General features: G+C 42.1%; 1 protein-coding gene across 1 annotated transcript in view; it reads left to right on the top strand.

Annotated features, from left to right (window-relative positions):
* LOC141108620 (albumin) overlaps positions 1–13,185 on the top strand; it is a 30,813-nt gene extending 17,628 nt beyond the window's left edge. Inside the window, exons 9-15 of the mRNA XM_073600399.1 lie at positions 326–458; positions 550–647; positions 3,134–3,272; positions 5,520–5,743; positions 9,432–9,564; positions 11,460–11,505; positions 13,019–13,185. Of these exons, the coding sequence (XP_073456500.1) occupies positions 326–458; positions 550–647; positions 3,134–3,272; positions 5,520–5,743; positions 9,432–9,564; positions 11,460–11,495 (763 nt within the window). The 3' untranslated portion in view covers positions 11,496–11,505; positions 13,019–13,185. The remainder of the gene's footprint in view (positions 1–325; positions 459–549; positions 648–3,133; positions 3,273–5,519; positions 5,744–9,431; positions 9,565–11,459; positions 11,506–13,018) is intronic.
* The last annotated feature ends 9,185 nt before the right edge of the window (positions 13,186–22,370 follow it).

Genomic DNA, 22,370 nt, shown 5'->3' with positions numbered 1-22,370 from the left:
CAATCACTTCCTGGAATCCATCTGCCTTTAGCTCAGGCATGCAGGCAGGAGGGTGTGCTTAGCTGAGGAAGCCCCTCCTCCCCTCCTGAAGACTCTTGGGATGTATGACATAATTTTGGCCTAGGCCAGAAACTAGGAAGCAACTGAAGAAATACAACTTTAAAATAAGTAAATATAATATACATTCCTATCTTCTGTATTTACTAATGCTAGTAGCATTTCAGCTTAAGTGACTGTATGGCTTTGCTAAATGGTCAAAGTGTAAATACATGTTTCATGTTCTGGGTATGTCACTATAAACAGTCATTTGCATTTGTTTCTCCAGCTTTACACACGATTATGCCAGAAGCCACCAGGAATCATCACCTCAGTCTTGTCTACGAGTTTCTAAAGGATTTGAAGGGTTGCTCGAAAAGTGCTGTGCTAGTGAAAACCATGCCGAGTGTCTCAAGCAAGCCGTAAGTATATGAATCTTACTGATAACACAGCCCAAGTAGTAAATGTGTGTTTTTTTTTTTTAATTTAAGTATTGATTTATTTTCATTTCAGCCTATTTTGTTAGAGGCTGCACTGAAAGAAATTGAAGAGCTAAGGAAACAGAACTGTGGTGCCTTGCAGCTGCTCGGGTTCAGAGATTATAATATTCAGTAAGTTAAAATATGTAGCGCATGAACATCCTTAGGCTCCGTTCACACCATGGTGTTCCGGATCCTGGGCAGAATCACCGCGATTCTGCTCACGATTCCGCATCGCCACAAAATGCAGGACCTTCAATGGCACCCAAATCGAGACACAATTTTGCCGTGATTGTCACCCGACGAATCGCAAACAGAATCATGGGATGCCTGTCACCCAAAAGAATTTCCAGAATTTGGGCGACAGGCGTCCCGCGTTTCTGTTTTCCCGATTTTACCGCGATTCGTCTAGAGACAATCGCGGCAAAATCTCGCTGCAATTTGGGTGCTATTGAAAGTAACTGGGATCGCAAGTGCGACCCACCATTTTGCGCCGATGTGGAATCCCGGGCAGAATTGCTGTGATTCCACACACAATCCGGATTTTATGTAGTCATATAACACAAACAAGGTTTCACATCTCAGAAGGAATAACTCAATTTGGTAAAAAAAAAACAAAAACAAAGCTAAATTTGGTAGAAAACCAAACTAAGGATTGTAAATTTTAATGTAGTTGTTTAAAGCTGAACTTTGGCAAACAGCACATTCAGCCCTCATTCACATTGAAGCGATTTGTCATGTGATTTTATGGGTCAAATCGCATGACAAGTCGCAACCTATTGCCAGCAATGGCACCGTTCCAATTGGTGCGACGCTGACTTTGTGGCGCTGCACCGATTTGCAAAAGTTTCTGCACTGCTTTTGCCGATTTCGGGTGCGACTTCAATTGATATCTGTGCATGAAGCCACACAGATGTCTTGCAAGTCACACCCAAAGTCGCATGGACATGCTGCTTTGAAATCGTGGGGCTTCAGATGAAGTCGCACAATTTCAAAGCCATGTTCAATGTGAACAAAGTCGTACTTGCAGTTACATCATTATTATAACACAGGGTTTATATAGCGTTAACAGTTTGTTTAGAAATTTTTGTTTACAAAATGAAGGCAGACATTACAGTTACAATATAATGCGTTTACATGTGTTTACACACATTTTCCATTTAAAGCGTTCAAAGTTTCTTTTCTGCCACTGGACGCGCAGATTTCTGTGTTTTCTAAACACAGCTAAATTGAATACAATTAAACACAAGTAAATGCAGAGTGTGCACTATACTATTTGAAATCATTACATGCTTTTATAAATCTTTAGAAATGTTCTGTAAAGGCATAAAAATTCATATAATCGCATGCCCATGTGAATGAGGCCTTATATGTTCAATGTGTGGGTTTCTACTAGTCATTCAGGTTCTTGCCTTGGCACAAAAACTAAGTGGCAGGGTTCTAGATTGGTTGCATAGAATTACGGCGATTTCTTTGTATGTATCAATATATAAATAGCACTAGCATAGGTGTGCACAGCCGATTGCATTAGGATGTGCACCCCAAAGTTCAAACACACATCCATGTGTGTGTGTGTGTATATATAATATATATGCTTCAGTTATGTATGAACACAGTGAGTGATCAGTATCGATCACTTACTGTGTTCATTTACAAATGGAAGGGGCCAGTAAATGACATTGGGGCCCAGGTAGCAGCAGGGGGAATCTGTGCCACATGAGGTGTTTACAGTTTCTATGTGAACTACATGTAGAATGTGTTTGTTCTGTATCTGTTTGTGAATTAGTAAATCGATAGCTACCTAATATATAATACAAAGCCAGGTTTGGGTACAGACTGGAACAATTCATTTTGCTATATATTAAGCATTATATTACACTTTTCTTACATCAATGTTTTTATTTGTTATTCCCACCTACTGTGCCACCATGTCCACTATTTTAGTACATATTAGCAGCTTTTCGTTTTTTTTTTTTTTTTTTACCCAGAGGACCAAAGAATGCCTTAAGGAAAGAATTACAAGAGAGGTGATGGGGCTCTTTGGTGGTTAACATCCCTCATGGGGGTCAAGGGCTCTGTGAATTGTGAGGTTAGGCTAAAACTGGTTTATTGTTAGCAAAGAATCTGTCAAAGTAGAGTGAGGAAGGGTTAAAAATTCAACGAAAGTGGAGTTACTCTTTAAATGCTGTGTTTTTCTCCATGATGGAGTTTTACTCCCTTCAACCTATCAATTAGACAGGTGTTGAAGTAGGGAAAAACTCCATCATGGAGTCATCCCTACCAACAAAATCCAGAAAGAGTTTCCAAAGCTTCCTTCCCTCACTTCATGTAATGTGTGATGCCTGTCAATTTAACAGAAAGGGGATGATGTGAAACAGATTGGAAGTTGGGAGAAATTTCATGTCAATAAAAAATTAACAGATGGTCTAACCCATGCACCCTCCCTAGATCCATAACTGGAGGTTCTAACCCTTCCATCCTCTAGCCAAAGCTAAGGAAAAAAGTTTTAGCTGGAGTTGGCCCTGCAAATTGTTTGAAAATATACAACACTTAAATATTGTTCTTTGGTCCAGTTGGCCATTAACACTTTCCTAAGAACCAGTTTTCCTTTCTTCCAGGCTGCTTTTTCGATACTTTTTTAAGATGCCTCAGGTAACGGCCCCAACGCTTGTTGAATTAGCTGGTAGAATGACCAAGGTTGCAGTCTACTGCTGTGGCTTGGCTGAGAACAAACAGCAAACCTGTGCTGAAGAAAAGGTTAGTTCTTCTTGTTTTCTGTAATATAATATAATAATAATATCTAGTGTTGCACAGATTTATTTCCTAAACTAGAAACATTATGAAATATTCTGGGTAGGATATATAAGATATATAACATATATTGAAAGTGATAATTGTGGTTCTAAAGCCTAAATGTTTTTTACCGTAATGCATTCCCTGCATTAAAGTGCTATTAAAGGTTTATTAAAAAAAACAAAAAAAAACCAAACACGTTATACTTCCCTGCTCTGTGCAGTGGTTTAGCACAGAGCAGCCCCGATTCTCTTCTTCTAGGGGTCCCTCGCCAGCACCTGGATCCTTCTCTTCAGCCAGTGCCCCCAATAGCAAACTGCTTGCTCTGGGGGCACTGGTGTGTGTTCGCTCCCGCCCCCCCCTGTATGTGTCCATTAAACGCACAGATCTGTGGATTGGACGCGCTCACGCACTCTTCTCATTGGCTCACTGGCTGTGATTGACAATGAGGAATGAGAGACCTGGGTAAAGCTCAGCTCTAGTGCACATCGTTGGATTGAGAGGTAACTCAGGGGTGTGCTACGGAGGGGGGGGGGGATGCAGGACGCTGCACACAGAAGGTAAAAAGTCTTGCGCCTTTAAGACCACTTTAAGGTAAAAAATGTCTCACAACTTTTTGTAAAGCACCCCATTACAGAAAGTAAGCCAAACATGTAGAGACTTTACTGTTTAGGCATAACTCTAGCAACAACTAAAACTACCCAGAATAAAATATGCAGTGCATTAAAAAAGCAAGTACATCCATGGAAATTGTTGACTTTTTAACATAATTGAGCAGGCAATTTTTTTTTTTTTTATTCAAACAGTGGGGTTGATTTACTAAAGGCAAATAGTCTGCAAGATGATTTGGCATGCTGAAGTCATGTGGTTACTTTCCTGTCTTTTCACTGGATGTTAGAGATCATAGCAGAAGTTCAGTGTTAGAAATACACAGGAGAAAATGCATATTGACAAGGGGAGTGTAGAGGTGGGCGGGGAGTCTACTGACATCACAACTCCACCCACCGAGCTCCAGACAACAGACCCACCCACAGAATCTGCAGTTTTTCGGGTCTCATAACAGACAAAGGGGAGACATTTGACAGGTAAAGAGACATCCAGGAGGCATGTATATCCTTATAGATAACCCCTATGGCAGTAGTTTAGAAAGGATTACATTGGGTTTACATCCACTTTAAATGTTGGGGTTCTTGGAGGGGTCCTTATAGCATCAAACAGTTGACTCTTGAGCTAACTTTGACAGCCCTGGACAAGCAGTTGTTTGAAATCTATGCCACTCAGGCTATTTTCTGTACAATGGAATGATTGATTCATATCATTTGGCAATCTTTTTTATTTTTTTGCCACACTCATAGGCATCAACAGCCTTCTTTTTGGGGGCCTTATGCCATGTACACACGAGCGGACTTTTCAGCATCAAAGGTCCGACTGTCTTTCCAGCGGACTTTCAATGGCGTTACGACGGACTTTCGGACGACCGGACTTGCCCACACACGAACGGAATAAAGACCGTTCGAAAGTCCGTTGCTTTGAATGTGATGACGTACAAAGGGACTAGAATAAGGAAGTTTATAGCCAGTAGCCAATAGCTGCCCTAGCGTCTTTTTTTGCCCGTCGGACTAGCATACGGACGAAGGGATTTTTCGACTGGACTCGAGTCCGTCGGAAAGATTTGAAACATGTTCCAAATCTAAAGTCCGTCTGATATTCGACATAAAAAATCAGCTGAAGGTCCGATGAAGCCCACACACGGTTGGATTGTCCGATGGATTCGTTCCGTCGGACCAGTCCGGTCGAAAAGTCCGGTCGTGTGTACACGGCATTAGAGAGCTCTTGTGATGAACACCTGAAGTTCAATCAACACAGGTTCCACCTACATACTTCTCTAAAGATATTCTAATCATTGGCACCTAATCTGGATCACTCAGTTCTAATTTAATGGATTTGAAATAGTGCTAAATGTAGGGATGTACTTACTTTTTCCTTGTGACTGATATGCATTTTCATTTATTTAGATTATGGCAATGAGTGCATATCAAATATATGCATCATTTATCCAAGTAATCCCTATATGTAGATTGAAAAATAAATTCTTTATTTTTTTATTATAACCATATGTTTGCTTTAAATACACCATTGCCTCTGATTTAGAAATCCTGTTTAAATATTCACACTAAACCTTTACATATTTTCCAATATTTTACATCACAGCTGGATATTCTTTTGGGAGAGATGTGTGAAAAGGAAAAGCATACATTCGTAAATGACAATGTTCGCCATTGTTGCGTCGACTCATATGCTAATAGAAGAAAATGCTTCACTGATCTTCAACGTTATCCTAATTATGTAGCGCCAGCATGGGATGAAAGTAAGCTCCACTTTAATGAGGACTTATGTAAAGGTTCCGAAGATGACCAGATAAAGAAGAAACTGGAGTAAGTTGTGGAAAAACAACCATGAGAAAAAGGGGGTATAAAGATTGTCTCATAACACAATGCATGAAATAGCCAATATACCCAATATGGGTTGACTTGCGATTTCATAGTTTGTATCTTACATGTCTTTTTTTTACTTTTTTTTTTCCTGTTTAGGCCGGGTTCACACATATGCGGGCGTGGGTTCGTGCCTGGGGTCTGGTGTGTCCCTGTTCACCGGTTCAGGTGCGAACCAGGTCCAAATTTTTGCCTGAATTGGACCCAAAGATGCACAGGACTTTTTTTGAATGCGGACCTGTGTGAACTGGCTCCATTGAGAGCCTGTCACACTTGCTTTTCAAGCAAATTGGATGTGGGGAAACTCGCCTCCAATTCGCATATGTGTGAACCCAGCCTTAAACTCTTCTCCTTCCATGCTGCATTGTGCTTAATTTTTTTTTTTTTATTGCACAATACTGGTTGAACTACTGCTGAAAACACTGGTATTTTACATGTCCTGATCTATGTTTAGATCTGAGAAATGTATAATATTTAATGGGGTTTAGTTCTTCAATAATGAAAGTGCTGCTTAAAAATGTCACCAGGTCCAATTTTTCTTACTTTATCCATTCAAAATACAGTATGAACATTAACACAACACTCAGTTGCTCAAGAGAAATCAAGTAATTCAGTCTCAAGCAAGGGGTACTAGAGACACCAAAGAATCATCGTCAAGTTTACAAGCCAGGGTCAGTTCAGGCGGCAGAGAGTCACTGTTGCGCTCCCAAGTAAGAGTCAGTGCAGACGGCAAAGAATCATCTATGGGGTCATAAGCCAAGGTCAGTTATAATATAACAGTAGAAGTATCATAAGGCAATGTTTAGGATTAACGTGCGTAGAACAATAATCTGCCAAGGAAAAGGGTGCACTCAAATAAATGGGCAATCAACCTGACTGGTCACATGATCAGATACTAGTAAAACTCATTATGAAATTCAGTTCTGCAGAACAATAACAAATCCATTCATTAAAGTGGTTGTAAATGCTAAAGGTTTTTTACCTTTAAGTACAACTATAGGCATACTTTTTTTTCCATTTTGGATAGATGTCCCATTGCGGAGATTTCCCTTCACTTCCTGTCCCATAGTCAAACAGGAAGTGAGAGGAAATCCCTGAAAATTAAGGGAATTCCTTGGGGACCCCCAGGTCACCAGAACAAGCGTTCCCATTAGAAGATTTCCCATCTATTACTTTTCTGGGAACAACCCAAAATTTGGGATTTTCTTTTACTTTCACTTTCAATGATAATGGTAAACGGGACAAATAGAGAGGGTGAATCTCCGTAACGGGGGCACAGACAGCAATAAAAACTGATGGGTTTGAATCCATCTCTACTCTACTAAAAACTATAAAAAAAAAAAGTTACACTGTTTTAGTTACACTTTAAAGCATTCTCTGCAAGAGGTAAAAAAAAAAAAAAAGAAAAAAAAAAGCCGCTCCCTACTGGATTCTGTGAAAGCGATGGGAGCCATTGGCTCCTGCTGCTGTCAATCAAATCCAGTGATAATCAAGCAGGGGGTAGGGCCAAGCCACACTGTGTGTGTCAATGACTTAGGCCTGACTAAACTCGTGCACCCCCTAATTTAAATATGACCCACCCCTTCCGGTCAAGGCCACACCCCTTGCTGTTTAAGACCCACCCTGAAATTTTCGAGTGGCGACACTAGTTCTGGGGGGGAGGGGAAGCAATGGATTCCCTTAATTTGCATAGATTTCCTCTCACTTCCTGTTTGGCTATGGGGCAGGAAGTGAAGGGAAATCTCTGCAATGGGACAGGGATGGTAAAAAATAAACTGACAGGGGTTATAACCCTCCCTTACTCTATCCAAAATGAAAAAAAAAAGTGTTGCCTATAGTTCTACTTTAAGCACAAATTTCTGATAATTTTATGGAGAGGACTAAGAAAATATAACCATGCCAATGGTGCAGCAGAAAACATATAGCACAGTGAGGAAGGTTTGTGTTCCAGGATGAGAGGACGTTCAAAATTAGAAGCGGCGCCCCCCCAATTGTGGAATGCCAGCTGCCCGCATACCGGAAGCAGTAAAGCCGCTTTATGGGGGCGCTAGACTAATTTGCCTCTCAGCCCAGTCCACCCCATAAGACTGGTGCTACACTAACAGTGTAGCGCAAGCCGGCGGGGACTCTTTCCGTGCTGCCCCCCTGCAAAGTGTTGCTCTAGGCCTGGGCCTTGTCAGCCTAGGCCAGGATACAGCATTGGCCACCATAGGAAACTGCTTCCTATGCTGGCACATGGAGAAGAGGGGGATCCCAGAATTGTTGATGGGGGACCAGAGAAGTGGAGGATTGGGGCTGCTCTGTGCAAAACCATTACTCAGAGTGGGTAACTATGATATGTTATGTTATTTTTTACATTTAACTTTACAATCACTTTAAAGCAAAGGCTGCAGTGGAAGACCAGGTAAGTCAAGCTTGCAATGCCACTCCGGAGTGAGATTAAAGCCTTGTACACACGGTACGATTGTTGGACAACCGAGTGTCTTATTTTTGTCAAATGGGTGTGTGCCAGGAACGGTACACAAATTGTCGTGCCACAAACACGAACGCAGTGATGTACTACGAGGAATTTCAGCTCTTGAGCGCCACCCTTTGGGCCCCTTCTGCTAATTTCGTGTTTGGTGAGCATTGATTCCGAGCATGCGTGTTTGTACTTTCGACTTTTATGTGACAGACATGTGTACTGACCATACGAAAACCTGACGTGGAGCTGTCGTTTGACAAAAATTTACTAGCCTGTCATCCAACATTTGTTGGCCGAAAATTGGAAAACAATTGTTGAAAGGAGCATACTGACAGTAAGAACTTCCGACAACAGCCTGTCAAAGGACAATCCCCTTCTGATTTTCGTACTGTGTGTACGAGGCTTAAGGAGGGAACATGTATGAATGGAGCATCACAGCGATGTATTAAAGTCCAAAGATAATACATTTATTTCCTTAAAAGACAAAATTTATGTAAACAACTAATGCATTTTAGGAACTAAGCCTACCCTCTTCATCAGGTTTTATGGCTGTGGATGGACCAGAAAAAAGGGATTGTTTGTCCTTTTAGTAATCAGAGGATCTGGGTGATACCTCAGTGTTACATTGTGCTCTGTGTTTTAAAAAACAGCTCACAGGCATGATCGTCAGCAATTGGTTGTTGCAGATTCCACCAGAGAGGCTCTAACCCTCCTCTGCTCTACGGACCGGTGGTTCATACCAGATGCAGTTTTTATTCTGCTTCAAAAACGCATGGACCGTGTTTAACACAGATTCCAAAGGCCCTAGTTCACACCAACGCAGTGCATTCCAGTGCAGTCAACAAAAGTAGAACATGCTGCATTTTTTCTGTATGGACCGCATTTGGAATGTGGCAGAACACATCAAAAATTCACTGGAATGCATGCAGAAAGGCACGTGGTATGAACGTGGATTTAGGAGATGTTTGGATTTAAGAGATGTCCATTTGTCCCACACTCTACATCACACCTTCCAACTAGAAGTAATTAATAAGTACCCAACAAGAACCCTAACTGGTCTTCGTGCAATCTTAAATTGGAACATACAATATGAATGCATGAAATCATCATCAAATTTTCTTTCTTAACATTTTACTGTGGTGTAATTTGATGTAATTTTATTTACAGAGTGTTGGTTGAATACATGAAAATGAAGCCTGACTGTGGGCCAGAAAAACTTAAAGAGGTTGTTGAAGCCTTTAGAAAAATAGATATAAAATGCTGCGCAGCAGAGGACCACCAGAAATGCTTTGATGACGAGGTATGTAATGTGACTGCTGTGCAATGTGTATAATGCCAACTACAATGGAATGCATGCTTCAGTGAAGGTGTATATTTGCATTTTTTTCCATATCTGTTGTTCATGCACAAAAAGTTCTATTTTGCAAAGGCAGAACTGTTAGCTAAATATAAATTCTGAATGTTGTGAGTCCAATATCTACAGTGTTGTCATGAGCAGTCAAGCCATTTTAAATGCCATTCAATCAGCATTGTCACTCTTACAGAGTAGATAGTGCTTAGATTAATGGGTATAAATACTATGTTACTAGAGATCTAAAGTGAGAGGTAGGGTTTCGGGAACTGTTGTCCATACAATTACGATGACCATCTGCAAGCAGCTGGGTTTGCTATTGCTACAAAATTCAGCTTGGGAAACAATTGAGGGATTGGTGCAGGTGAATGCTTCTTATCTAGGAGGGATCATTAACATTTGGGACAAGCTTTCTAAAGCATCTAGTAAAGTTGATGTTCTCACAAGTATCTGCCTTCTCAGGGGCAGGAGATTATTGGCCAACTAGGTAAAAGATGGCACGATATGTCTGTTAGCTTTTCTCATGACTATTAGCTGCCTAAATATCAACTGTACCGAGATTAAAGGCTAAGTTCACCATTTCAAAAAACGTTTAATGCACATCATATTGCAGGAACGGGAGCTTGCAAAGCATTTCACCCACGATCAGTCGGTGCAATGTTCAGCTCCTGCAGACACTGCTTAAAGCTCTTTGCCATACCTCTGTATAGGCAGACAGTTTCTGAGCTGTGGGCAGTGTGAATGAAGCATCCGCCATGGTGGAGGATGGGACGTGTAGTTTATTCACATATTCCTGCTATTTTCAAAATGTGACAGGCGGTACAGGGAGAAGAACACATCCGACTGCTGTCACAGGGTGGTGAGATGGGTAAGGTGTGGTGAGGTGTGCTTAATAGCAACATGTTACACCCTAAAACCGGGTGTAACATGTTACTAAAGGTGAACTTTTTTCTTAAACTCACACTAATTAAACTGCTGCACATACGGTATAGTGAACTGATTTCTTGATAGTCTATCTAATAAACATGTACTGTATAACAATAAATATTCACTGTGTGATAGTGAATTTAGCAAATACTTAATTTGTAATTCTAGCTGCTTGATAATGTATTTGATGAATGCACACTGGGCTTAACTTACTAAAGATGTGAGCTGAAGTGAAGTGACCCTGGTTACCCTTAAAGGACCAGTCCACCCAAAACTGATGCTCCAGTTTTTGGTAAATGCTGAAAAGTTACGCAAACTGTCACTTTCTCAGCAACCCTGTTAGTGAGCTATATGCACTGGAGTTCCTGGATCTGCACACCTCTCTATTATGAGGAGGTCTTGCTTTCCTTGTTGGAGTTTTATTTACTTTATACAGTGTGATGGGGCATGAAGAGGAACAGAGTTGAAAATGATGGCAGGTAAATCTTACTGCCAAAGTATGTAAGATAAGCAAGAAGACAGGGGTTGGCATGCCCAAACTTTATTTTTAAAAAATGTTTTCAATTTGATTGAATGTTTGAAGTGAATACAAGTATGCCCCATCATACTTTAGTAAATCACAGTTGTCAGTGCATCTTTCAAATACTTGATGCTAAATAGTATGTCTAACAAATATTGGGTTAAATGCACAAAAAGAGTGCTTATTAGTCAGTGCAGTAAAATCTAACCTGTAGAAACCTATCATTGTGCACAATATACATTATTCACAAATAACCACTGCTTTGTAGTACAACTAGCAAGTTATCTTAGATGCCTTATAGGCTGTTGGGTGAAGATTACTTTTGTATCAAAAGTGACTGAAATGTTTTGTATCTTCTTTTATAATAAATTAATTCTGTTATATTTGTATATTTTAGAAAGCAGGCCTTCTTCAAATAATTGAGGCCCATTAACATGGAACAGGTAAGTCTTGCACTATGCATGAATGTTATATGTATTTGTATTTCTACCTTGTAGACATGAGTAAGTGGTCCACTAGGTATGGATATTTTTACATAGTCAATTTGGTTCAGCTTGGCCCTATGTAACTATACATATACCATACCCGTGGAAGCTGAAAATCACTGTAGTAAACACAGATATTACTGTGATGTCAGCTAGTTTCCGGGTCCCGTGCTGAGTGGCTCCCCTGCTGCATTGTGAACACAGAAGGTCACCCATTCAGCACAGGTGCATTTCAGAAATCACTTTGCATTTTCTCAATGGATGCAAAGTGTTCTCTGATTGGATGAGGTAGATAAGCGGGTCAGTCACGGCACACTTTCTACCTGCTTCATGCTTTGCATTCAGAAAATGTAAAGCTTTCTATGAATGGTGCTTGTGCCAAACTGGCAAACTCATGTGCTCAGAATGCTGCAGGGGAGCTGCTCCGCATGGAACTCGGAAGCTACCCTGTGTTGGTCCATCTGCAGTGTCCCTCTGTACCCCATCTGAAGCTGGCTGCATACTGCAGAGTGCTGAGTTCCACCTCTATTGAATACCTTTTTTTAGACTTGGTTTGTTCATAATGAACATGTTAAAGCGGAACTTAACTCACTAAAACGAGATTTTCCCATTTTGTCCCTCTTCTCTTTCTCTTACAAGGATGCTAAAAAAAATGTATTATAATTTTTACCTATCTGTTACTTTTTGTGCTGGTCTGTGCTTCCTGGTTTCCAGCCAAGGCTAGGCCCAGCTGTCTCCTTGGACTGCTATATCACAGCTATCCCAGGAGGCAGTGTGTTACTAAACTGCAACTTTTGCTGTGCATGTGCACACACGTGGTGCATTTCAGCACATGCGCACAAATGCTAGAGGGTGCTTTAGTGCCCATCTCCCAGAAATTGGCAGCATTTGCGCACATGTGAGGATCTCCCCCTGATCTCCCCCTATGTGCACAGATGGACTGCCAATCTTTGCCAGCTAACAAATACCTGGAAGAGAAAAGTTTAGGTGGGAGTAGTATTTAGAGCAGCCTAGGAAAAACAGCACAAAATAAATCAATGGTTCCATTAAGAACCCATACATATTGATACATTTGATTCAGTGCACTCTTTTAGGAAGTTTTTTTAAAGGGGGAATATTTTAGTTGGTGGTAATATAAGTACACATTATTCATCTTCTTTTAACTTTCATATGTATATAACCCAAAAATGATTTTTTTTTTTATGGGCAGATTGGACTAGTTTGCATTCCTTCAGCTGCATTATGATTGGCATTCCAATATCAAAGTATGAGGTCTCCTATTCCTGACACAGGAAAAGAGACAAACCAAACAAATGAAGAAGCTTTGGGGTTTATCCATCTGTCCCATTCCAGCAACCAATCAGATTCAAACCTGCACTTAAAAATGACTGTTGAACCTCTTCTACTGCGTATCTTATTTATGTTGGTTTCTTTGCAATATATAAACCAGATTTTTCCTTTCTTTAAACAGGCCACAAGCTAATATAACAAGACAGCCTTGAGCCACTAGGTTAAATCATCATCAACTGGTCACTGAATACATGTTGCTGATACATGTCTCTGAAGACTCAAGTAGAAAAAAACTACCATCGTTTTACTGCAAAATAATAAAAAAATAAATTCTTTATGACCAGATAATCTTGGTGTCTGTTTTTATGAAATTCAATGTTATAACTGATAGTATACAACATAACATAATGAAGCAGGTGAAGCCTCAATTAAAGTTAAAGACTCAGTTTTGATCTTTTTGATGTTCATCAAAAAATCATAATATATGCACACATGTTAAAGAATAATTCCAGGCATTTTTTTTTGTACATAGTTACATTGGTCCAGCTTGTAGCACTGTAACTACGCATTTACCATACCTATGGGAACCCTCTAGAAGCTGGAAATCACTGTAGTGGGCACCACCACTCCACCACTACTTCAGTGATCTCTATTAGCTTACTCCACATTAGCTCAGTTTGCTACAAAGCAGGTAGTCTGTGAACAACTTACAGGTCTTAAAATATGTATACTATACTTAGCTCCTACACTGCACATAGGGAATAAACAGCATGGAAACTGAGCTTTGAACTAATATTGAAATGGCCAAAATAATACAATGTATAGGATATTTACTGTACATGCCCTAGGAGATGCTTTTGTCTTGAGATGTTGACATCTTAAACAAAAGGGGTTTCATGTATGAAAAGTGTTTTAGTCTAAAAATGTTCTTGTTGTCCTAAGTAATCAATTGGGCAAATGCTTGGGCTATAAACATGACAGTTGTAAACTGATTGCAATTGCTAAATAGAACACTTTTTATACAAGAAACCAAATATAAGGTGTCAGTGAATACTAATATATGGAAACTTGAAAACTTTGACCGCCAAGCAATATTTATGAAAGGCATAATCCTAACCAATTGGACATGTACTTCAAGCTACACCTGAAACATTCAAGGGTACTTACATTTGGTAATTTTTTTTTTTTTTCCCCCTTTCAAAAAAAAAAACAAGGTTCTGCAGACATTTCTTCTGTGGGCCCCCCCGATCCAGTGGTGTCTCCACAAGACTCACTCATGGCCGGCTGGGAGAAACTCTATTTAGTTGGCGACCATGTGTATCCAACCACTCCGAGGCCTCAGTAGGGTTGTTAAAGAAATATGCTTTCCCATTATCCACCACCCTCAATTTGGCAGGGTAGAGCATGCTGTAGATCAGGCTAAGGTCCCTCAATCTCCTCTTTACAGGGTGTTAGGAGCCCCTTTGCTTCTGGGTAGTTGCAAAAAAATCAGGATATATTGATATACGGCATCCATCGATCGTTAAATAAGGTCCCGTTCGGGCTCCCCGCAGAATATTTTCCCGATCACCGAAGTGCAGTACTTTTGCAATCATTGATCTAGGCGGGCTCCCTTTGGAGGTGCCCGTCCTGGAATGCGGTGTGCCTTTTCAATGGCAAACATACTTGTAAAGATGTTAGAAGGCATATGTTCCAACAACCATTTCTCAAGGAATTCTTCAGGATGCCTCCCTTCCACCCCTTCCAGGAAACCCACCAGCCTAATATTGTTCCTTCTCATACGATCTTCCATATCAGCCATCTTTAATGTATGTTAAGACAAAGTCTTCTTAGTCACTTGTGCTGCAGTATCTAATGGTCTGAATACATCTTCCAATGAAGTAAGGCGTCGATCCGTGATCTGTGCCTTTTCTCTTAGTTTTTGCATGTCATGCTTCATGAAGGAGAATTCTACCTTCAGCTCCTCAAAGTGGTTTATTAACTTGCTCTGACATCCCTGTATGGCATCCATGATTTGTGTTAGGGATGGCTCCTCTCCCCCCTCCACCGCTCTGTCAGCACTGGCCCTAGAGTCTCTCAGCCTGTCTAGGGATCTCCCCCTCTTCAGCCCATCAGCCCGCTGGGGTTTAGGACTCACCCTGTCTTGCTGAGGAAACGCCTGCTGTGAAGGATCCTCAGGCTTGTGAAGCGGCGGCCATTCGTCCTCCTCCTCCCGTGTGCCGGCGCCATTTTGAGAGCCCCAGGCATATTTCGCCAGCCATTCTCCGGTCGATTTTGGCCAGGGGGGGCTGTATTTCACCATCCCCGGAGACTCCCGGGGTGTCCCCGAACTCATCCCCCACCTCCTGAGAGAAAAGCGGGTGTCTTTAGCCCAGGATCACTGCAGGATCTGCTGTCTGCTAACGGAGCTCCGTTCTCAGGCTCCTCACATGCCGCTCGCTGGCTCTGCCCTCACATTTGGTAATTTTAATTCACTATATCAAATTCAAAAGAACAAACAGTAGCTGTCATGAATTAGCTGGTTCTTCCCAAGGTTAGTGCAGAGGTGGCCAGGCACACAGCAACAGTTAATTCATTCTGGCTCAATCAGTCTAGAAGAATGCCTTTTTGTAATTTATTGATGTAGAATAACAGGGGAGGGTGAAGGGGTGTGAGATACTTCAAAGCACTTCACACAACTAAACACAGCCCGAAGAGGACACTTCTCTGTCAGGAGTAGCAGTACAAGGACGAACAACAAAAAATGCTGGGGGGGCGTGACCGGATGTGGCGGTGAGTGGAGGTGTGTGTGCTCCCTCCTCGCTACGGCCCCTTGCTGCTAATGTCAATGAGGTGATCCAGCCTAGCTAGCGTTTACCCCCTCCCTGCCTGTTACAGTCCCTGCCCTGCTCGATATTCCTCCCCGCACAGCTCACCATTTGACGGGTCCCTGGAGGAAGCGAGAGCGGGAGAGGTGGACCGGCGCCGGAGAAGATTGACGGCTGGCTCAGAGTAGCGGCGCCTTAGGCTGCACGCGTCGGTGGGTTGCTCGGCAATGGCCCTGCAACAGGCTCTGCACTCCTGCGAGAGAGCTCCACAGAGGTGAAGCGCTGATAGCAGCGTCAGTGGAATCAGATGCGGTGGGTGTCCTAAAAAACGGCTCCAAATCTGTGAAAGAAACCGTGAGTAACCTGGACTTGACTGCTTGCATTATACCGCTGTGTACCTGGTGAATCTATCAGCTATATTATGCTGCATTATGCTTCTGTCTCTCTTAAAGCTGTATGAAGCCGAGTAAGTGGAGGACTTGGATGCTGTTTGACGAATTATAAAGATAAAGTATGACGGATGTGCTATAGTACCTTGCTCTGCTAGAGGAACTTTTTGCTATTTTATGCTATTATATGCTATTATATTCCCTCTGGTACCCCTTAAAACAGCTTTATACCTTTGCTGCTACACTGCGACTATTGTGATTGGGGTAATATGACTAGGAAAAAGGGGGAGGAGCAGGTCCAACACACTCAGGAAAGTTCAATAGCCCAAGCTACCCGATCACTTAAAGAAAAGGGAAACCAGGCAACATCCGCAATGGCAGCGGCAGCCAAACTGGAAAAGTATGCGCATACCTCCTCACACTCCCCAGCTATGAGCACCCATACATCCCAACCGGGAGCCACAGGGGATAGGAAAAGTATAGGCAAAACCTCAGCCACACTATTAATCCCTGGTAAAGGGGTAAATAAAAAAAGCCCCGAGAAGACCTCATTGGGAAATGTGTCAGAAGTTACTCCTGCTCTCATTGAACCAAGTGAACCTGAGCCCACATTGAAAGAGGTGTTAAACGCAGTTAATTTATGCAGGGGCTCACTGACTAGCCTGAATGACCAGCTAGGGGGCCTTAAAGGAGAGCTACGTTCCATGAGCCAAGAGTTACAAAAAGCTGCAGAAAGGGCCACTATATTGGAGGAGAGGTTAAGCCAAGCCGAGGATGTTTTGTACCCAATGCAACAGCAATTTAAAATAATGCAAGCTCAGCTAGACACCTATAAGTCTAAAATGGATGAAACTAAGAACAGGTTACAGAGACAGAATGTGAGGGTCCTGGGCCTCCCAGAGAATAGCGAAGGCTCCCGTCCTGAAGAATTTCTGGAAGGATGGCTGAGGGAGGTTTTTGGAGCAGAGACTTTTTCGCGTTTTTTTTCTATTGAAAGGGTGCATAGAGTACCCACTAGGGCATCCGCATCAAGCACTCACCCTAGACCTATGATCATGAAATTATTCAACTATAAGGATAAGGTGACATTAATGCAGAGATCCAGAGAGAAGAAAGACATTTTCTATAACGGAGCCCGAGTATCATTGTACCCAGATTATTCCCCTGAGCTACAGAAGAAGAGGGCTGGATTTATGGATATTAAGCGCAATTTGCGAACTCTTAACATATCATACGTGCTACTGTACCCAGCACGATTGCGCATTGAAGCCTTAGGGGGGGGACGCAATTTTTTTGATACTGCAGATAAGGCCACATAGTGGCTAGAAGATAATAGGAGAAATTTTAAGAGTTGGATCATATTGAGTGTAAAATTGATGTTTTTTTTTTTTTTTTTTGTTTTTTTTTTGCAGTGGGGGCTGGAGGGGGAGAGGGTTTGATGAGAGTGTCAAATGAGAGTTGGTAAAACATGGAAGGTAGAGGTAGTTTTTTTTCTTTTTTTTCTTAGAATATTAATGCATGAAATGGGGGTGGGGGGAGGGGTGGGGCCGGGGGGGTCAGGGGGGGTGAGAGGGAGGGGTGGTGGTTTGGAGGGGGGGAGGGAGTGGTGGAATGTGTACAGAGTTGGGGTTAGAATGGTCACAATGTGTGCCCCTAGGGCGGGCCAAGTTAGGTTTGGGGGAAGCGGGGGGGATCGAAGAAGGGTAGAGGGAATCAGGGGTTTCAAATAATAAAAAAGTGTCACATTACACAATATCAAAAAACGGAGAGTGAGAAGTTTAAAAGAAAACACAGATTATGGAGGCACTATCGCACAGTTAAGAAACACAGAGTAAGGGTAGCAACGAAGCTAGAGGTGGAGATTGCACGAAAAGGTAGACACGAGAGACAGGGTAACTATCGTAGAAAGGGTAGGACCCTTTGGTCACTTAGAATATATATTTTTTTTTTCCTTATTTATTTATTTATTTATTTATTTATTTATTTATTTATTTATTTATTCTGCTCTCTTTTTCTCTGGTCAATTGATTGTAGGGGTGATATGTTATTTCTTTTTATTTAATGATCACTTTCTACCACTAAAAAATGCCTAGTATCGTAGGTGTAAGTTCATGGAATATTAGGGGTATGGGCGACCCCGTCAAGAAAGCCGCTGTATTTACTGAATTGGAGTCCCATGGCTCGGGTTTGATATGCCTCCAGGAGACCCATCTGACTAATGAATCTAAATTATTAATCAGGAATAGGAAATTCCAAGCTCAGTTCCACTCAACGTATTCATCTTACTCAAGGGGGGTTAGTATACTGGTTAAAAAAAGAGGTGTTGTTCTCCTGCAGGGATGTCAAGACCGACCCAATGGGTTGCTATGTATTTTTACATTGTTTCATAGAGGGTTGCGCATTTATTATAGCTAACCTGTATATTCCACCACCTTTTAAGTTGGAAATTCTGTATTGCCTGTTGGAGTATGTTGAGGACAAAGCTAACGTCCCGATCATAATAATGGGCGATTTTAATATGGTCTTGGACAGCTCCCTGGACAGGTTCCCGCCTGGATCCAGGATATCAGGGGTGTCTGGAGGGCGGCTGGCTCAGTTCTTGGAGGAGGTCAGATGGTGCGATCTCTGGAGAGCTCGGAACCCAGAGTCCCGGAGATACTCCTGTTTCTCGGGGTCGAACCACACACTTTCTAGAATTGACCTAGTGATAGGAAACAGTGTGGCACAATCTGCTATAGATAAGATAGAATACCAGCCGAGGGGAGTCTCGGACCACTCCCCCCTGACGTTGAAGATAAAAGTCCACAATAGGCATATACAGAGGGCCTGGGCCTTAAACCCGGTATGGCTGGAGATTATAGGGGGACAGGTAGAGATCTCTGCAAAATTAGAAGAGTATATTGGAAATAACCAAGGAACAGCGTCGGAGGGGGTGGTCTGGGACTCCCTAAAGGCATTCCTTAGGGGGGTGCTTATACAGCAGGTGTCTCGGGTTAAGAAACACTCGAAGGTAGAAAGTGAACGGATTAGAGAAGAGGTATTGAAACTGGAGAGGCAATATGTGGGGGACCCAAGCCCGGAAAATCAGGAGATATGGTTAAAAAAACAGCAGGAGTATAAGATTAATACGATCAGAAATGCTGAGAATAGGAGACTATTCCAGAAGCAGAAGTGTTTTGGAGAGGGGGAGAGAGTTGGTCGTATGTTGGCACTGTTGGTCAACACCAACTCTCCCTCCTCACCGTTGACTACGATTAGGACCACTACGGGAGAAATATCATGGTACCCTTTGAAAGTCACAGCATAGGTTAGAATTAAATGAAATGGAAAAATTCCTGGAGAATGTCCATCTGCCGACACTTCTGGATGAGGACAGGGCCGACCTGGAATCCCCTATAACTCTGGAAGAGCTAAAACAAGCAGTAGTAAACATGCCTAATCAAAAAACTCCTGCCCCGGATGGCTTAGTAAAGATTTGTAAAGATTTGGAGACCATGGCTAGCTTGGATGGGTGTTTCCCCTTGAGATATAGAGGAACAAGTATCTTATGCAGGCAAGTTCATGGAGTACAAAAGCAAGGTGCCGTGGAGAAAGAGTTTTGTGATAAGGCACTAGTCAGACTGATAACATTTCCTGCTAAACCCTCTGCTTGAGTGGGGTGGGGGGTGGGGGGCTTTGTTTGGGTAGGGTGGGAGCGGGCGGGGAGTGAACAGGTCTAACACAAGGGAGGGATGGGAGGGGGAATAAAGAAAGAAAGGGGCAAAAAGGTAATGAAAACTCTTCTTACGATTATCCATTGCAGTATGTAGTAGTTACTAATTCACATGTTTTGTAAACGTGCTTGCATTGGCTTATGTGCATTGTACTACAATTTGTTAATAAAAAAAAAGCATTGAAAGCAGTACAAGGACAAGTTTACTAGTACAATCTAAAGGTGCAGAGCTGAGGACTATGCAACAGTAGGAAGCAAATTCGCTATAGGCTTGGACAGTCAATGAATGCACCGCTGAAGACCATGCAGGAGTGTACAGTATAGAGCACAGGAAGTTATAGTCTTGGACAGTCTATGGGTGCACAGCTGGAGACCAGGCTGGTGTATGAAGCATACAAATTCTACTCATCAGGCCTGTCTCATAGTCAGTCCATAAGTGCAGTCCCAACAGAAATACAGCATCAAATTCAGAAGTGCCTCAGTGGGATCAGCCCCCAGGAGCTCATAGATCCATTCCCTTACTGGGAAAAAGACAATCTACCCTGAATTTCAACCTATTTAACAGGAACCCATCTGACAGCTGGGCACACCTCTTCAGGGATTGGACAGGCCCTACTAAAAATTTAGACCGAGGGGGCGGAATTTGCTGAGGTCCAAGATGGCTGCCTGAACGAGGAGCTCCGGTGCCCACGGGAACACCGCGGCCCACAGCAACACAACAGGAATGTTCTGTGACACCCCACAGCAGCGATCTGGTATCCCCACACCAGAAGAGCATGAAGAGGAGAAAGAAAGAGGGTGGCCGCCCTCAGAAACTGACAGCATTTTTCACTCAGGGGCACAGGCAAAATGGCTCCGGCTCTTCTTCCACCCTGGCCCCTTGCTCTCCACAGCTTCATCCCCAGAATGGTAATACACAAAAAAGAAGCAGGTCAGTGCTCTCCATGACTCAGAGGATGATACCAGGGAGCTTCCAGATTCACTAGATCTTTTCCCTTCCAGTAACCAGCCTGTGATGTAGACTGTTCTTAAGGACAAAATCCATGCAGTATAACAAAGTTTACTGCTGATTTGCAGGGATTTCAATCTGACTCCTGACCCATCACTAGACTCTACTTCAAAATCTAAAAGACCATTACCATCACAATCATTAATGCATGCTTATGATCGCTACAATGCATGGAGGTGCCTCCATGCCAATGAGCAGGACTATTCGTTCTACTCCATAAGTTCTACCCTTCCCAGTCAGCTCTTTGCTGGCGAAATTGTGGAGAAACTGGTATGCTCTATCACACATTGTGGTCATGCAAATCAATACGTTCATTTTGGAACAAAATCTTCTCTACCCTATCAGATATTTGTGACCAAAACATTCTGCCTAACCTTAAGTTATCCTACACCATCCTACACCTAAACATCCACAAATTTTCACCCAAAAGGAGAGTAGTGATAATACAACTTCTCCTGGCAGCAAAGCTAACTATAACGGGACTATGGAAAACACCCAACTCCATCTCCCTCTGATGCCATCACTACTCTCAACCATCAGTGCAAGATGGAGAAACTGCTGGCGATCAATGACTCCACTGTAGAAATGTTTAGAGAAAAATGGGCCACATGGCTGTCTAACGCTAAATGTACAACTAAGGTCTGAATACTTTGCATTCTAGTCCATGCTCTTTTCCTCTCCATTACACTATAATATGCTGACTGGCCAGAATCCTCTTTCTTTCTCTTTCTTTCATTCTACCTCTTCTTTCTCTCCCCTCCTTCCCCTTTTCTTTATTTTCTTTCCCCCAGTTTGTTCCTTTAACGCTACACTGAATATACCTCATCAGTGTACATCAAGTGCCTTACATATTTGTGTTTTTCTCTTCTATATATTTTTTAGCTTGATATATTTGGGCCTACCCAGTTATGAGGTTTTATGTATTAACAGTGTATCCCTTAAGAGCTATTGTATACTTTGTAATTGTACCACTTTATTCTGCTTCAATAAAAAACATATAGAAAATAATAACAATTAAACTCCCTAAACTTACGAAAGAACAATTCAATAACCTCAACTCTTCTATTACTGATGTTGAAGTCCTACGCATTATTGACTCCCTACCTAATAATAAATCGCCATGTCCAGATGGCTTTAAGGGAGAATATTATAAGACTTTTAAACATACTCTTGTACCATGAACCAGTCACTCCACAGAACTTTCATCCCATATCATTGCTAAACAACGATTTAAAAATGTATGCAAAATTATTGGCCACCAGACTAGTAGACATTTTACCATCTCTTATCCATCTAGACCAGTGGGGTTTTACAAAGGGTCGCCAAACAGCTGATGCCATCTGACACTTGATAAATATTATACACCTAGCTAACAGAAATAGAATGCCTTCTCTGCTCCTCCCTTTGGACGCAGAGAAGGTGTTCTGTAGAATAGATTAGGAGTTTCTGGCTCAGGTTCTATCAAATTTTGGCTTCACTGGCTCAATCTACTCATGTATAATGGCGTTGTACACCAATCCTTCTGCACAAGTTTATATCTCAGGGACATTATCTACACTATTTCAAATATCTAATGGTAACCAACAAGGTTGCCCTCTCTCCCCATTAATCTTTAA

This window comes from Aquarana catesbeiana, linkage group LG01 (assembly GCF_042186555.1).
Source record: "Aquarana catesbeiana isolate 2022-GZ linkage group LG01, ASM4218655v1, whole genome shotgun sequence".
NCBI classification, from domain to species: Eukaryota; Metazoa; Chordata; class Amphibia; order Anura; family Ranidae; genus Aquarana; species Aquarana catesbeiana.
The sequence above is the reverse complement of the archived record's forward strand: the minus strand, read 5'-3'. Positions and strand labels throughout refer to the sequence as shown.